General features: G+C 39.2%; 1 protein-coding gene across 3 annotated transcripts in view; it reads right to left on the bottom strand.

The window, feature by feature from the left end:
* Positions 1–4,826: 4,826 nt before the first annotated feature.
* Positions 4,827–18,515, bottom strand: part of LOC143018093 (uncharacterized) — a 34,680-nt gene continuing 20,991 nt past the window's right edge. For 2 of the 3 annotated variants that reach the window (XM_076173203.1, XM_076173204.1), the window contains exons 4-5: positions 14,060–14,332; positions 4,827–13,241 (exon numbers count right to left, since the gene is read on the bottom strand). In XM_076173203.1, coding sequence (XP_076029318.1) covers positions 12,717–13,241; positions 14,060–14,332 — 798 coding nt within the window. In that variant the 3' untranslated portion in view covers positions 4,827–12,716. The remainder of the gene's footprint in view (positions 13,242–14,059; positions 14,333–18,515) is intronic. The other variant, XM_076173205.1, reaches the window with a different exon arrangement.

Raw genomic sequence — 18,515 nt, 5'->3', positions numbered from 1 at the left:
TTTAATTTCACAGTAGAAATATTCGCGCTACGCGAAAGTATCCTATTGTAAGGAGTACCTCAAGTTTGTATCAGTGAAAAATTAATTTTCCTGCGAAAATTACATTTTTCTAAATTACTTAGATTTAAATTCATATACAGCTCCATCTTAATCTATATCTTTGATTTCCAATTATCATATTTAGACTTGAGCTTGTGTATTTTTTGAGCTTGGGCTAATCACCTTCTAAGCTATTCCACATACAGTATACATCTATTTGGAAAACTATTTCTTCACATCCTTTCAACATGTAGTCTTAGTTTACTTCCATGACCTCTTAAAGCTCTCCCATCTTTAATCAGATCTCTTCTATCAATGCAATATATCCTCTTTAGTGGTGTGAACGCTGTAAGCATGTCACCTCTTTCTCTTCGATCTTTCAAGGTTGGCAGACCCAATACTTTTATTCTTTCCTTGTATGGTTTATCTGCCAGGCTAGGGGACCAGTTTGATTGCTGCCCTTTGTATTCTCTCAATCTTACTTATATCCTCCTTTCTGTGTGGTGACCATACTATTGACACATATTCCAGTCTTGGATGTATCATGGTTTTGATGAGTTTTTTCATCATCTCTTCATCTATATAATGGCACACCACTTTAATCTTCTGCAGTAGTCCATATGTCTCTCCCGCAATCCTGCTGATATGTCTGTCAGGTGACAGGTTGTCTTTTATCAACACTCTAAAGTCTTTCTCCTCTTTTGCTTTTGTAATGCGTTCACTTCCCAAGGAATAGTTTAAGGTTGGCCTTTTGCCACTTTTGCCCATTTCCAGTACTTTGCATTTTTTGGTATTGAGCTTCATTTCCCATTATTGGCTCCATGCAAAAATAGTATCTAGATCTTTTTGCAATATTCTACCTTCCTCCTCATTTTTCACTCATGATTTCTGCATCATCTGCAAACATGTTCCTTCCATCATGTCATTAGCATGGACAAAAAGCATTATTGTTGCAAGCATTGAATCTTGTGGTACTCAAACAAGAGAATGCATCCTATGAGTGTGTTGAGCTTCCTTAAGCCACGTCCACACGGTCGACCACTGTCCGCCGGGCACGAGGGCTTTGCTCGACAACGGGCAATTTCATCGGGCAAACCATCAAACTGTCCGTTCCCGGCACCATTTGCGGGCAGTGGATGGAGGGCTGACATCGCTGCCAAATGCATGAGGTGAGGTGCGAGCAAAGTTAGCAAACCCGCTCAGTACAGACCGAAGTTACCTTACTACCATGTCCGCACCTAGTACTAGTGTGTACTGGTCTCGACAAGACGTGCTATTGGTGCTATGCTTTTCCTCATATTTGTCTCTTGCCTTTGTATATATGGCTCCACTTTCGAAAGGGGAAAAGAAAAGCTGCTTATGTTCATTCTCATGTAACTGCAAAACAACTGTTTATTTTCATCCTGCAATTCACGTAGGATTGCCACTGAGCTTCCCATTAAATCACATCTTTGTAACCACTCCCGGCATCAGGCATGTCTCCGTGATTTCTTGTTTTTCTTTTTAATACAGGCAGCAATTATAATGCTGTAAAGTGCTGCCTTCTTTCCAAGTATGGTGGGAACCATGGTTATCGTACCACACTGAATCACTCCCTCCCAACCTCTGCTTGCGGCCAACTAACCTCCAACCACCATCGTCAGCCGTGTGGACACTTTGCGGGCAGAGTCTGTGGAATTTGCCCGGTAAGGGCAAAGTCTGCCAGGCACAGCTCGACCGTGTGGACACGGCATTACATTGTTTAGCTCCCATTACTCCCCCCTAGACTATGCACAAAGCTGGCATGCAACGTACACACTTGTCATTAAGAGACATATAAAATTACCAAGTGGGCCCCAATGTCACAAGAAGTCATAATTGTATACTTGTACAGTCTATATAATATTCAGAACAAATTATCGATTATGAATTTTGTAAAGACAATGCATTGTCATAATTATTTTCACAGAGATTGATTGGTCCCCTGCTGATCAGGTATGTGTTTTTACTTTGGTGTGTTTGTTATAAACACCCAGGAGTATCTCCAGTATTAAATCGGTGGGACAGTCACCAAGATAAAATTTCACACTGTCAATATAACTTATTAAAAGGGATGGGGAAATCTTGTTTGGAAGTCACATTCTCCACACCATCCTCCCCCTTATCCTTCCCTTTTGAAATGTAACACAACCGTGGCACGAGATTGTCCATAAGAATAGAAGCATTGGTACAAATTACATTCAAAAGCCACAGCAATCCTTCTCCCCTTCATAATTCTGATCTACTCCTTTTCTTCTTGTCTTGCCATATTTCCTCTTTCCTTCCCCCTCTTCTTCACCTCCCTTCTCTTCCCGTTTCCTCCTCTTTCTCTTGCAACCTCCACTTCTTACCTCCTCCCTTCCACCCTTTTCTTATCCTGCCCCCTCCTCTTCTTCCACCTTCCCTCTACCTTTCTTCTCTTCCCTCTCCTCCTCCCCATTCCACTTTCCTCCCTCTCTCCTCATTCCCTCTCACTTTCTCACCCCCTCTTCACAACCTCATACTCCTCCAGCCCTTCTTCCCAACTTAACTTTCTCCTCCCCTTCCACATCTTTTACTCCCCCTCTTCTTAATCACTTTCTCCACTTTTCCCTCAGTTTCCTTTCCCTCCTACCTTCCCTTACTTTTCTACCTTTCTTTCCCCTTCCCCTGTATTTCTGTGGCTTCTGACTACCACCCTTTTGAATATATATAGCAAATATTACTCCTATAACATTTGCCAATTTCCATTCTATTGGCACATCCCGGGCCGTGATAATGTTTTAGAAACTAGTTCCATTAATGGGATTGTAATTCATTTTCATTTATTTCAAGGGGGAGGGGAGGGCAAACTCAACACAGGATGCTGGAAAATAATTTTTCAATTATATATACCTACTGGAAAGTGGAGGGACAGTAAGCCCACCCACAAATTAGATGTTAAAAGAATAAAAAATGTCCACTGCCCACCTGTGGTTATAGGTGAAAATTCAAATTGTTCCAATCCCATCCAAACTAACGATGGTGACAGTGAACCCATCCCTGATCTTTATGATGGCAAAGGAATGGCCATTGTATGATGTGTATAGATGTAGGGTGCACTATCCATCTCTACACCTCCCCAAAATAAAGAATTGTCACAGGAACAGCAGTGGAACACCTCAAAAATTCAAATTAGTCTGATCCTATCCAAAATGATGACTGTGACAGTGAGCCCACTTGTAAGCTCTATGATATTAAAAGAATTGTCATAGCATCCTGTGTTTGGGCCTGGAGGGAGGATGTGGAATGCAATGTCCGTCCTACCAGCATTGTCTGAAAGTGCTCAAACATGAATTGCTACAAAGATTCTTTTACCATATTAAAATTTGAGGGTAGGCTCACTATCACTGTCATCAGTTTGGATTGGATTGAAGTACTTTGAGTTTTCAAGGATTTCCACAGGTGTGACATTGGGGGGTGGGGCAGGAGGAGTAGGGGATGAGACGGTGCATCCTACATCTGTGTACAAGTGTAACTAAAATTTCTTTACCATTATAAAGTTCGGGGATAGGTTCACTGTCATTGTCATTTGTTTGGATGGGAGCAGAATACTTTGAAATTTTTATTTTGGAGAGGGTGGGGAAGAAGATGGACAGTGCAACCCATGTCTAGGAGGATGAGGGGAAAGAGGAAGATGGGAGAAGAGGAGGGCAGAATAAAAGGAGAACAGTTGAAGGAAATGGGGAGGACTGATGTGGTCTTGAATTGTGGCCAGTGCTTCTATCCTAATGGACAAGCACGCATTTCTATTACATATTTCATATGTTGGTTTAGTCCAGGGTTTGGTTAACAGTCCTGTTTTCTGTGGGTCATTCTGGAGAGATGATAAAGGTATCAGTATTTTGTAACCCAAGATTTGTTTTTGAGTGTTCTGTTTGAGTTGATGACAGTAGTGTTGTGTAAATTTGGCAGTCTAGCAATACATGTGATATCATAAGGAGAGTTTTACCAGTAGTTTCAAAACATCAGTTATGCTGATCTGAAGATATATTGGATGCATATTGGGTCTGATTACTTTTAGATTAGAGTGCTGTTCCTAGTATCCTTACCATAGGTTTAGCATTATTAATTGAAGAACTGGGTAACAGTCTGTCTATTTCTGGTAGTTGGGTGGAGGGATCAATTGGATTGGATGCTTCCTCTGCTTTTTTCATTGCTGGGTATGCCTACATGTGAGAATAAATTTTGTGGATCAGTGGGGTGCAACTTTAAGGGTGGAGATTGTTTTGTGAATCTGGTATGATTATAAATTTACAGGGTGCAGGAGGGGTTGTTGTTGTTATGGACAGAGTTCAGCAGTGAAGACTGAGGTGATGGGGGGAGGGGGGAGAGGAATAATCATGTTGACAGTAACAAAAGACAATGTCCAAATAGGACAGAGTGTTAATGAACTCTATCCAGGAAATGTCAATAGGTTTCTTAGATTCACTGCAGCACATGATCCTATTATAGCTGATTGTGTCAAAATTGGTTAAAATAATCAGAACTCCGAACTACAATCAATCACTTTGTTCCACAGCATGGTACCACAGGTCACTCAAGGTGGAAATAGTGTTGTTTGAGGATAGTTTGTGCACTAGTTCTGAAATACAGAATGAAATAATTGACACAATTATATCTGTGGTGAGAGATGTTGCACAAAGCATGAAGTCATGCCATTATTTTTTCTGTTCTAGCTGATGAAACCAAGATAACAGTAAAACAGATCAGTTGGCACCAGTTGCAAGATTTTATGATGAAACTTCAGATACTATTTACATATGTTTTATTTCTTTCACATGGTTGTGGTGGATGCTGCATCTATCACAAACATGATCTTGAAAACCTTGGAAAAAATAAGTTTAGATTACACAACTTTGCTGATTGGCTTTGGATATAATGAAGCATCAGTCATGAGTAAAGAAATCAGAGGTGTTCAGAAACATATTTGTGATGCAGCTCCTTGTGCCTATTATGTACATTAACATGGTCACTGACTGAACATGATTTTAATCCATGCTCAAGCAGGTGAATTCTTCAGTCTCTTTGAAGAATTCTACTACTTCACTAGTAACTGTAATTCACAGGAACTTACTCTGTATACAATAAGGTATGTTTCCTGAAGAACAAAAGAACTATTCATAATACCATGGTGGTGAAAATGCTCTGCTCCATTTGGAATGCATGCTGTAACTTTTGAAGGAAATTTCTACAAATGACATTGGAGGCTGAGATGTAGGCTATCTGCTCAAGGGTTACTTGCACAGATCAGTACAGAATTTATTTGTTGCAATTTTTCTCGGAAATTCTTTAGTTTATAGTGTCACAGCAGCTATAGGATAAACAAGCAGTTAGCAAAAGCGGTGAAGCTCATTTCTTCAATCCATGTTGATCTGGCTGTTTATGAACTCTAACTTGACTGAGCATTACTCCAAGCTGTCAAACAGTATAAAATGCATCATTTCACTAACCACAAAGAAATTGGACTAGAAAACCCCAACAGCATAATAAATTCACTGTGCTGAGAACAACCAATCAAAGATCTAACTCATGTCACATGTAAATCATTATCTTTTATGAATTCCTTAACCTCTTCAATACCAGTCAAATTCTTGCATGCAGCTTAAGATGCCTGAGGTATGATGATTGATGCATTACAACACTTGCATTATAAAATATAAAGTCACTGCTATATTATTCTCTTTCACTGGGTAATTAATAAACACAGAAAACATGATCAAACGAGTTCACAGAATACAGGAGTCAGCTACAACTACAAAATCAATATAATCAAGACATCAACAACGGCGCCTCATGACACCTACATAGGCATCATCATATGAAAGAGGCTATCTGATTAATTACACATTTATTTGACGATTCCTATACAATTTTTGTGGTATTTCAGCTGTCCTGGAGGACAGACATTTTTGTCTGAAGACTTGAAAGCTTTTGTAATTTCATACTTCTATTCTATCTATATATCAAAGGCTCTTTCCCCCTTACCAGGGAGGTAGCCAAGTCAAAAGGCATATACCTACTCCAACCCACCACCCTTATCTACCTCTTATATTAGCTCCTCATGGATGACAGATCATCCCTGTATCCTGCCCACTGCCTTAGGTCAGAAGCAATGAAGCATATAATGCAGTAATTCCAAACAAAGTCAATGAAAATTATTCAAAACATGAAATACTTCTTATCAAGAAATTACTCATGAATGAACCTGAATAGCTTACATTAGTTGTGCAATAACTTATATTCAAATGTTCAGGTAAGGCTGCATTTGAATATTTGTAAAAGTTATAAGTGAAAGTTACTTCCAGCACTTCTTTGCATAAACATTTTACTTTACAGCTTCCTCAGATTCTAGATTCTATAAGATAACAGGGCAGGACTGTGACGGATTTAAATTGGACAAATTTAGATTTGACAAAGAAATAGGCACGAACTGGTTTATCTATAGTGGTTCATAAATGGAATAGACTTAGTAACCATGTAGTGAGCTCTGAAACTACCAGTTGTTTTAAAAGGTCTGAAAGCTTAATAAATGGCAATGATAGGTGGTAATGAACATGGAACTGCATAATGTAGGCCATATGATTTTTACAATCTCCTTCATTCTTATTTTCTTATTCATATATGCTAGAGAGCCATGGCTCTGCTGTCTTTACATGAAAGTTGTAATTTTGACAATTAAATAAATCTCCAAGCCCCACCAAGTCAGGAACTAAAATCCCAATCCTCTTCCTTGACCTCTAACTCCTCCCACTGTAGATTTACTTGAGTCACCTCCAAATACCTTTATGTACCTATACCCCTACATTATTAATTCAATTTGTCTATGAACAATATATCAAGATATCCATGACTGCAGACCATATTCTTCTACAAAATTGTCATATAATGCTAAAAAATGTCCCTTATTTTCTTTCCCATTACCCACATTTATCTATGCCCCAAAGTGGCCTTCCTACTTTCTGAGTGCTAGAAACACCACTGGATTTCTGCAAAGTTCATATAGTCTTCCCCTCCTCCCCTCTCCATGACATTTTCAACCTCCTATGAAATTCTTCTCAAGGGGAACCAATGATAGGTACCCATTTGTGATGGTTCTATAAGATAGATAGCAGAGAAAATCATCTTCCTGCTGCTCATTTTCAAAGCTCATCAAACCTCTCTTACCTCCCTCTGGAGGTCCCTAAGGGGTACTTGGCCTCTGAACCTGGCCCAAGATCTCTATCAATCTAAACAGTATTTCTTCTACTCTTCACATATGGAGAGCTGACAACTGGCAAATGCTCCCCTCCTACTATTTTCAGCTGGTGACAAAGTCTCATACTAACACAACCTAGACAACAGTACAACCTTTCCAAAGAGACCCACCGAAGAACCCAAAAATTGCTGCCAGCCATTGGGGGACTTAAAGTTTCCAGGTAATTAAACTTGACCCAATAATTATCATCTTTTCTTCAACAAGTTTTCCTGAATATTTAATATTAAAATAATTTTAGTTTAAAGTCACAACCAACCCCCTCTCAGAGAAGGCTAGGTTGATACCTCCTTAAGAACTTTTTGAAACGGGGAATCTAATGTAATAGGCCCTTACTACAAATTCACTTGTTCAACAGCAGGTCTCAAATTGCCTTCACAAGTATCAATGCTCTAACCTGCTCAACCTGCAAACTTCCCTTATACTTTGCTCAAAACCTAATGTGCCTTTTCATTATCTTGTGTAGGTCATCTTAACAGAATGAGCCCATTTCTTCACATTATCTTGCATCCAGCTATTCAAATTCCTTTCACAATCATCCTACTCTTACCTATTTATGCCTTCTCTTTTTCTTGTTGAGACAAAAACACCAACCCCCTACCCATTTCTAACCCTCAAGTTTAAAGTGAACCCAACCTTGTCGTACTCTTTACAACTGATATCTGTTCATGTGTACTAAACAATCTTTATTTGGTTGATAAACTAATTTTTATAAGTTTAATCTGAACACCTTTCAGCTTCAGTAATGTAATCAAATACCAATTTGTACCAACAGCTTTTTTCCCCTTACAAAACAGGTAGCCAAAGGCATAAATCCATTACCTCCCATTTCATCCCCAAATACTCCACTTTCAATCACCAAACTTCCCTCCCTCTTTTCTTGGCTCCTCCTGGATGACAGGTCATCCCTGCAACTCACTCACTGCCCTGGGTCAGAAGCAATATAATAAGACACAGCACATCCATAGCAAGGCCACTTCATTTAATTGACAAACCCCCTCTCTGTCCCCCTCATGCAGAGAAAGAGATGATGGGGAGAAATCCCTTCAAGTTGGGTCAAAATATCATTCACACATCCATGAATTTAAGAGCAATCTAGATGTTGCAAGATACAAAGACAGTTCACCACGAGCATGGCTTCCCTTCCCATATAATACAATTAAGGTAAATACATACTCCCTCACACCCCCCATCCCCCACCCACTCCCATGCATCACAGCATCATCCATACACAACCATTCTCCACTCACCCCTATGTTCTGTCTTCTCCCTTCTTCAACAAACATTCCCCTCTTTCCCAATGCCCCTTTCACCCCATCCATCCATCTCATCCTTAGTTGACCCCTTATGTTCACTCCCTCCACCTCTGCCTTCCAAACCTCTTTTACTAATCTTTCTTTAGTTATTCTTTCTGTGTCCAAACCATCTCAATACTCTTTCATCAACCCTATCTCTCAACTCCTTTTACACCCCTGCACTCCTCAGCTCATTTCTCACTTTATTCATACTTCTCAGACATTTCATCTCACATTTAACCCCTTCAATACAGGCCAAAGTCTCGCAGGCAGCATTAACTGCCAGACGTGCGATGTTGCGTCATAATACTCGCATTATAAAAAATAAAGTTACCACTGTATTGCTCATTCTCTTTCAACCATGACTTTTGATAACCATAGAAAATATGATGAAGCCAGTTTACAGAGTATGGGGGTCACGCAGGTACAACTACAATATATATAATCAAGACGCCAACATCGGCATCCTCCTGTACCCACTTGCTCCTCATGACGCCTACATAGGCATCATCATATCGAAGGGGTTAAACTCTTCCTCTCTTATGTTCCAGGTTTCTGCCCCATACAGTGCTGTTGGCATAATCACTCCTTCATACAATCTCCTCTTAGCATCCATTCCCAAATGTCTATTTTTCATTACACTTTTTAATTCCCCAAGGTACTTACTTGTTTTTTTCATTTTACATTCTACCTCCACCTCCACTCCCTTTCCCACCACATTCACACCCAAGTATCTAAAGCTATCCACTTCCTCCATTCTCTCTCCCTTAAAAATCACTTCCAATTTGCTGCTATATTCTCACCTTGTACAACTCATCACCTTACTTTTACCAAATTTATCTTCAACTTCCTTCTTTCACACACCTTTCCAAACTCTGTCACTAACTTCCTTAATCCCTACTCTGATCCTCCTGCAAGCAGTGTCATCAGCAAACAACAACTGGCTTATCTCCCATTTTTCTCCACTTTCTTTAACCATCTCCAATCCCCGCCCCATTAATCTTGCATTTACCTCTTGCACCACCCCATCCATGTATAAATTGAACAACTAAGGCAACATAACACATCTCTGGCAAAGTCCCACCTTTACCTCAAACCACTCACTCTCCCCATTTCTAATTCTAAAACAGGCTCTACTACTCTCATAAAAACTTGATTGCTCTTAACAGCTTTCCTCCTATCTCATATATCTGCAATACCCCCCACAGTGCCTTCCTATCTACCCTGTCATAAGCCTTTTCCAAAGCCATAAAGACCCAATATACTTCCTTACTTTTTCCTAAAGCTTTCTCACACATCTGCCTACCTTACCACAAAAATCTGATCAACACAACTCCTACCTGTCCTAAACCCACACCGTTCCTCTCCTAATCCTCTCAATCAAAACCCCAACATATGCCTTCACAACTACACTCAACAAACTGATCCCTCTGAAATTACTACACTCACACTTGTCCCCTTTTCCTTTGTAAAGCAGAACTATACAAGCACTCCAGTTATCTGGCACTCTACCCTCTTTTATACAAACACTAAACTACCTCACCAGCCAGTCCACCATCATTGCACCTCCCTCTTTTAGACACTGCATACCCATCAAACCCAGGTGCCTTACCTGCTCTCATCATTTTAATAACTGCTTTCACCTCATCTTTCCCTATTTTTCCTCCATTTTCCTCATTCATTACTCATTTTGTTAGCACTTCTCATTGCAACTACCTTTCCCTCCCTATCATCCTTCACATTTAGCAACTTCCTAAAATACTCTGCCCATCTTCCTCTTAATGCCGTTTCTTCCATTACCATCTCTTTATCTACACCTTTCAACTTTTCTTCCCTACTTGATTTACCTCCTCTCCCTCTCTTAATTTCCTTCCAAAATATTATTTTATTACTTTAAAGACTGGAGGAAGTGGATATTTTTAGATAATTGGGTGTGAATGTGACAGGAAAGGGAGGGGTGGAGGTAGAATGTAGATTGAGAGAAGCGAGTAAATGCCTTGGTGGATTAAAAAGTGTAAAGCGAAATAGACATTTGGGAATGGATGCTAAGAGGAGATTGTTTGAAGGAGTGATTGCGCCAACAGCACTGTATGGGGCAGAAACATGGAACATAAGAGAGGAAGAGAGGAGTTTGAATGTGTTTGAGATGATATGTCTGAGAAGTATGATAGGGGTTACTAGGCTGGATAGTGAGAAATGAGGAGGTGAGGAGGAGAACGGGGGTGGAAAGGGAGTTGGAAGATAGGGTGGATGAAAGAGTATTAGGATGGTTTGGACACATGGAAAGAATGAGTGAAGAAAGACAAGTAGAAGAGGTGTGGAAGGCAGATGTGGAAGGAATAAACATGGGGGGTTGACCAAGGATGAGATGGATAGATGGGGTAAAAGGGGCTTTGGGTAAGAGGGGAATGTCTGATGAGGAAGGGTGAGAGAGGACAGAAGATGGATGAATGGAGAATGGTTGTATATGGATGATGTTGTGATGCATGAGGTGGAATGGGTGAGGGATGGGGGGTGAGGGAGTATGAATGAGAAATAAAGTGATGCAGCCCAAAGGGATTTCTCCCCGTATTCTCTTTTTCTGCATTAGGGGGCGGAGGTCGTCAATCTAATGAAGCAGCCTTACTGCGGATGTGCTGTCTTCTGATGCTGCTTCTGACCCAAGGATGACCCATCATCCAGAAGCCAGGAAGGAGGGTGGAGAGGAGTGGAGTGTGATGGGGATGGAATGGGTGGGTGTGGTTTTATGCCCTTGTTTTTTGGCTACCTCCCATATAAGGGGGAAAAAAAGCCTTTGGTATATGTATGTAAAAAATTTCTGTCATACTCTTACACCATTTCACATCTGCTCTCTTCTTTGCCCCCTTTATCTTATGCTTTACTTCTCTTATCTTTGTAGCTTTCATATGATTCTCTCATCCTATTTTATAACCCGCTGTGAATGCTTGTTTCTTCTCTTCTACAACCTTCTTTGCTTTATCATCCCACCACTCACTATCCTTCCATTTCTTCCTTACCCAATACAATTAGGTAAAGAGATCAGATAAGGAACCAATAGCAGGTACCTACTAGTACTGGAACTTTATCTAAGATGAGCAGCAAAGAGAATAACCTCCTTGCCACTCACCTTCAAAACAATACCCTCACCTCTATCTGAAAGTGCAGTGCTGAAGGTCTGACACTTAATCTCCAAACTAGGCCTAAGATCTCTCTCTGATAATTTCAACTATATTTTCCCCACCTTTACATGCAGGTACTCATCACTGATTGAAACAATTCTCCATTGTTGAGGAATGCTGATTCACTTTTTAATGTTTCTTACCCCTTGTTTCTGCTGTTCTCCCTATGGGGATAGGTTGGCAGTCCTGCAGTAGAAAATTAATACAGACGCTCCTCTACTTACGTTCATTCGTTTTATGTTTCTTTTATTTTATGTTTGAACTGACTGTAAAAAAAAAAAAAAAAAAAAATCGAGTGAATTTTTTAGTTTAGCGCGCTCTCCGTAGTTCAAACGATACTTGCGCATGACGCTGCGTCCATTGTTTACATTGCACAAACAACAAACTGAACATGCCTTGCCTCATCCTCCTCCTCCTCCTCCACCATCTCATTTTATGTTGCTTGAATTTAATTTATTTGAAATTAATGTTATCATTTTACAATGTTATGTGTATAATTAATGATTTAGGGGTGTTTTATAAGATACGGTAATAGAATTTACGGATGTATAGTACAGTAACAATTTACGTTTATTTTCAACTTACGTTCGGCTGTTCGGAATGTAACTAAAACGTAAGTTGAGGAGCGTCTGTACTCAACATTTTCCTTTTCTTACTCTTATAACAGCACAAGGCAAAGTCTAAAATAGGAGTGGGGGTGAAAGCATAAGGAACACCAGAACAGGAAATTTCTTTGGTAGCAATTAATCACTCAATCTGCAATACTCAGCTCCCCCAAAAAGGAAAACCATATCCCAGCCCTGCCCCTGATCCCAAATGGATGCAAAAATCCACCTCCTCATGGACGTATGGCCCAAAGGTGCCAGCACTTGGTAGCAAAATAAGAAATGGCTGTCCTCAAACCTAGATTTACTATTCTTCTTTCCTCTCCTCTAAGACAATACCACAATTGTTAACAAAAACATTTTTTCCATTTTGTAAAGAGTCTCTAATTTTATGCACCACAGCCATTCCAGTTTCCACTTTGCCAGCACATGGCATTTTATTTGGTATTGCTTTTAAGAACACAAGAAACCTTGTAGTAACTTTAGCTAAGTTATCGATTCTTGGAACTATAAAACCTGGTTCAATATTAGTTTGTGGCAAATCATCTAAATTTAAGGATTCACCGGGAGGGTACGAATCTTTCTTGCCTACACTGTCTACATAAATACCACTTGACAAAAATTTTAGATCACGGCCCATTGAAGCAGTAAATTCCATATTTTTATATGATGGACCATGAACTCCAAGACACATGCTGGCAAACTGCTGGGTGTATTTTTTTTGCCCGCACAAATTTAAATAAAGACGTCCCAAGACATCTTCATCCTGAGTGATGTCCAAGAAAGCTGTGATTACATCCTTTGAGATATAAAGCTTTTCCACATCTGCCATCTGAAATGAAATACATACTAAATATTTGTAAAATGAAACTAAAGCATATCTGATTAAATGGTGTCCACATATTCTCTCCTCATAGGTAAGGGTGGAGAGAAATAACAGAAACAAGCATTAGTACAAACTATACTATTCTTGATATGTATATGACATGATAAAAGGAATAACTAGCTACACTATCATGTATACAGATAATGCAAAGATGAGGAGTTACAAAAAGACAAAGAATATATGATTAGAGCCAAGTATAGAAAAGGAATTTCAATGCCAAAAAATGGAAGTACTGGGAATGGGCAAAAATGAGAGGGATCTGGGAGTAATGGTCAAGGATAATTTGTCATCCACCAAGCACATCTGGAAGAAATTATTTTGTAGAGAAGAATGAGAACAGAAATATTGGATTAGAAGATATAAAAGTAGAAGTAAAAGATGTATGTAAAATATTGGAAACATTCTATATGAAGTTCTAGGGCCTGACACAATCTCAAAGTGGATATTTTAGGAATGAAGAGAACTAATTATGTGTTCATATAAAAGTCATACATATATCAAATTTTACAAAAGTAATGATGTTGGCAACCCCTCCATTACAATCATGGTAGTAAATTCTACAAAAAAGAAAAAGTGGATTGTCTTGCAATGAGGAAAACTTTGGTAGAATATAAATTTTTGATTTCTGAAGTGAAAGGTAATGCATACCAAAAGTGTTAAGCTTTTTCAAAAGAGTGGTTGATGTACTACAAGATCACTAAAATTCTATCATAACTATATCATGGAAATTTTAATTTCTGAAATAGAAAGTTACATAAACTTACCGGAATTGCAATATCCTTACTTTCTTCGGTTTCTCCAAAACAGTAAAGATGCAAAATTCTTGATTCAAATGTCAAATCAGCACTTCGTCTTTCATCCATAACTACATGCATTGATGGAATGTTACTTCCATTAAGGCAGTTATTATTCAACTGAATACAATCAAGGCTACTTAATAATGTTTTCACAAATACCAGCTTCTCATCAATGTGTTGATAATCTGCCTTTGTTTTCATCCTTTGCAGATCATTCAAAGACTGGGGAAGTATAGAAAACTATAAGAAAATATTGGTAATATATAAACTACACAAATATATTACACTCAAATAAGTAAACAACATAAATAAAATTACTCATAAGATATACAATGTGACTGAAACAGACTGAATATTACAGCAATACCATCAATTTCTCTCACATTCTTTCCAGTACAACTTGCTCCAGTTTGGATTCATTCTCTTGCTGATCAATCAACCACTCTACTGCCCCTGGTCTTTCACTGAGAGGAGATAACTCAAAATCTTTCAAACACCTGAACCATGGCAAGGAAACTGCATACCTAGTATACCATGCTACTAATAGTCCTTTCCCCCCTATAAGGAAAGGATAGCCAAGTCAAACCACACATCCACATCATAAGTAAACTACCACTCTCACTATCTCAGCACCTCAGGAATGACGGGTTGCCCCATCTCCTATCACACTGCTTGGATCAAAACCAATGCAACTTGTATGAGCTCTTCTACAGCAGGACCCAAAACGCAAAAAATTATTTACCTCCAGAGCATCGCCAATTTGGTAATCCCCCTCCACATCCACTCGAAATAAATTATGAAACAGATAAGAACATCCTTTTGGGCAACATCATCTCATCATTTCACAGGATCTCCTTCCATTTTTTCCTACCTTTTGTATTCTCTTCCCTGTTTAACAGATATTCCATGTACATCCAAATCCTCTTTCACCCCATCTATCTATATCATTCTTGATCTCCCTCTCAGTCTCACTCAATCCACTGTTTTCCACACTCCTTTTTTAGTCTAACCTTTTTCAGTCTTTTCCTGAGCTCAAACTGCCTCAACACTCTGTTCTACCCTATCTGACAGCCTTCTTGCCATCCTTTTTCTTTCCCTCCCCACCACATTTTTCACTATATCCATTCTTGTAACAGCCATAATATTTCCTAAACACTTCATCTCAAAAATATTCAGCCTCTTTCCAACCTCTCTTATATTACAAGTCTATTCCATAGTGCCATGGGTACAATCACACTTAACATTCAACCTCTTACAGAACATGCCTCTGCACAGTGGCAGTACTCTTCTCAGGAAATCCGATAAGGGTTGACTCTGGAGGATACATCTTCAATCCCCTTACTGCATCTTCATCCCTTTGAAGCCTGGTCATAATGGAGCAGCGGTGCATCCATGGTTGGCTTTAGTTGTCATAGGCATCCCATGCATACACACCACAAGTTTTCTCAATAGCAGGAGATGAGACCTGGTCCCACCAACAACCCATACATGCTCAACATGCTCTCACTGCATTGTATAAATCATAAAACATAAGGATTCATCATCTTTACAATTTGTGCAAGAGCTGGGTCTAGTACACATGCATAGCACTCACCAACAGTATGCAATATCTCAACATATGGATTCATTCCAACTACCAACACTTAAACCCAAAACAACATGAACACTAAACCCTCTCTCGAATATCTGTCCCTCCCCTTTCAACTATCCTTAATCTTCAATCCCATCCCTACAAACATCAACACCACCCCATTCCCTAAACTAGTTCCAACTGTCTTTCATTGAGCCCAAAATACCACTCCTCTCAAATTTTAACCCCACACACATCTAATGCCAGAATATATACAAAATGCAACCTAAAGATCCTGAATATTACATGTACAAGGTTAATATATGTATAGCATCTCATTAATCAATCCACTGCCCCAGTTCTCTCTATCAAGAGACACACAGCCTCCAGATAACTGACTATGGCCAGTGGTTTGTCCTGCAAACCATCCAGAGAAAAAAATGTTGCACTGTCTTGATCAGGTAACGGTAGGACTGTGTGGAATGAGGAGATCAGTATCTACTGTGTGAGGGTTGAATGTGGAGCATTTTGAGCCTAGGCAATTTTTTTTTTTTTTTTTTTTTTTTTTATCTGACCTCACTATGGACCAACTTGTCTCCTGTTGGTATACTTTATCACTGTAACTTATTGTAGATATAGTATTTACATTTTTTTTTTTTTTTTTTTTTTACACTAGGGTGTTTCTTTTTTGCCACAGTTTTCAGAATCTTCAGTTTCTTGTTTTTCCAGTCAGGTCTTTGATGTGCAGGGAGAGTTCTGCATGTATCAAACATGAGGCCCCCCAGAGTTTTAGGGCTTTTTACAGGGAGAGAGGTTGGCCATTTAATCTGACTGTTGGGTGCTCTTTTGATTCATGATAGTTGTACGTAAGCAGCACCACTAATAAAATCTGAGATGAAGCTAACATTGTGTTTTGTTTCTCCCACAGTTCTAACTTGCTGAGGTAGTTTTGGGTACTTTGGCTACTATTTTGTAATTCCAGTGCTGGATTATTATAGTGCAGTTGTCTGCATTGGTGAGAGTTCTGATGTTGTACACTAATTTGAATGTGTGGAGGTCATTTGCAAAAAGGTCAAATACTGTTAGTGGTAGAATTACTCGATGGTACAATCTTTTGATCCTTGATAAATAGTTGTTCTAACACTGCACTTGCTGCCTGCCAGGAAGTTTATCATCAATTTCTTGTCATAAGTTTCCATAATCTCTTTCAACATGATGTCTGGGGACTGTCTCATAAGCTTGATGATTGCTGCCCCCCATTACTGTATTGTCAGGAAGCACTTTTTTGTTAGGGCCTTCCAGTACGAGTATTTGCTGGGTAAGGTTTGTGAGTAATATGTTGACAGAATGGCCACTCCAAATTCATATTGATTTGGTGAGGTGGATACATGTGCTATGATTTTTTCTATGATCATTCTTTCCATCAGCTTAGATATAGTGGAGAGGAGTGAAATTGGTCTGTGGGATGCAGTTTGTTTGGTTTTAGAATGAGAAGTATCTGTTTCTAGATCACTGGAATGTTATTGTGTAATGAAGATTTATCATTATTATCACCAACAGTTCACCAGCACATCTATCCTCTTAGAAAAGATGTCTGTCAGAACTTTCAATGCAGTAGGGCCCAAATTTCAGGTGGTAGACTGATATTTTGCCTATTACCCTTTGTCAGACACTATGTGTGACACCCACCTAACCCAGGTGCCTTTCCAGCTTTCATCAGTTTTAATACTATTTGTACCTTATCTTTTCCTATACAAACAAACCTGACCAACTACAACCATGATCTTTCCACTTATACTAAAGGCAACAATAAGGACAATTAGTATAACAACAAATGCTGACTCAGGTTACACTGACTGGAAACCCATGGCTCAACAGCACCCAGTAACAGTCTTTTGGCCCTCCCAGAGATCTTTCTGAGAAATTCTGAACTAGTGAGACCTCTCATTAACGGACGTTAATTAGCTGTGTTTGCGGTGTTTTTGGTGCTGTTGTTTAGTGCGTGCAACCACTATGCCACCCGAAAACACCGCAAACTCAGCTAATTAACGTCCGTTAATGAGAGGTCTCACTGTACTGTCAAATGAATTAGTGTAGGCCTGATTCTGTCACCATCTAGTAGGGAAGTAGTACTGTTGTCAACTTTCCATATATGAAAAAGTGGAATAAAAATAGTCTATGTTGATGAGATATTTCTGACCTAGTCCAGCTACTGAATACCTGCACCTCCATAAGGAAGTGGAGGTATTCAAAGGTTTTGAAGATCAGTGACTGAAACATGATTCTCTAGTGTCCATCTTATGGACAATAATATAAGTACATACATACTGAATAAGATTTCAGTAAAGTATCTACATGACTTTGAAAAACTTATTGGTTTAACAAGTATACTTTTCAACGCTGTTGTTCTTGTGACTACCCATCAAACATGCTGCTCTCAACACTTATATGTTGTCAAGTAATATTTGGCTTCTGAATACATTCAACCATTTCAGTATGATGATGTCTACATAGGCATCATGAGGCACAAGTGGGTACACAAGGATGCCAGCATTGGTGTCTTGATTATATATATTTTGTATTTGCACATGAGTTGCCACCATATTCTGTGAACTGGTTTGATCATGTTTTCTGTGTTTATTATTACTAAGAGTAAAAGAGAATGAGTAATGCAGCAGTAATTTTATATTTAATGTGAGTAGTGTGATGCTAAGCTGAAAGGGAAAGGCGATTGTAAGTTTGGGAGTGTAAGTGGGAGGTTATCAGGAGTGAAGAGAGGGCGAGGGAGGGAAGGGGTGGCTATACTAGTAAGTGAAGAGATAGGTAAACGTGTAGTGGAGTGGAAGGAGGTTC

The sequence above is a fragment of the Oratosquilla oratoria genome, chromosome 34 (assembly GCF_046742065.1).
Source record: "Oratosquilla oratoria isolate Oo_2021 chromosome 34, ASM4674206v1, whole genome shotgun sequence".
NCBI classification, from domain to species: domain Eukaryota; kingdom Metazoa; phylum Arthropoda; class Malacostraca; order Stomatopoda; family Squillidae; genus Oratosquilla; species Oratosquilla oratoria.
Note: the sequence above shows the minus strand (reverse complement) of the source record. Positions and strands in the feature narration are given on the sequence as shown.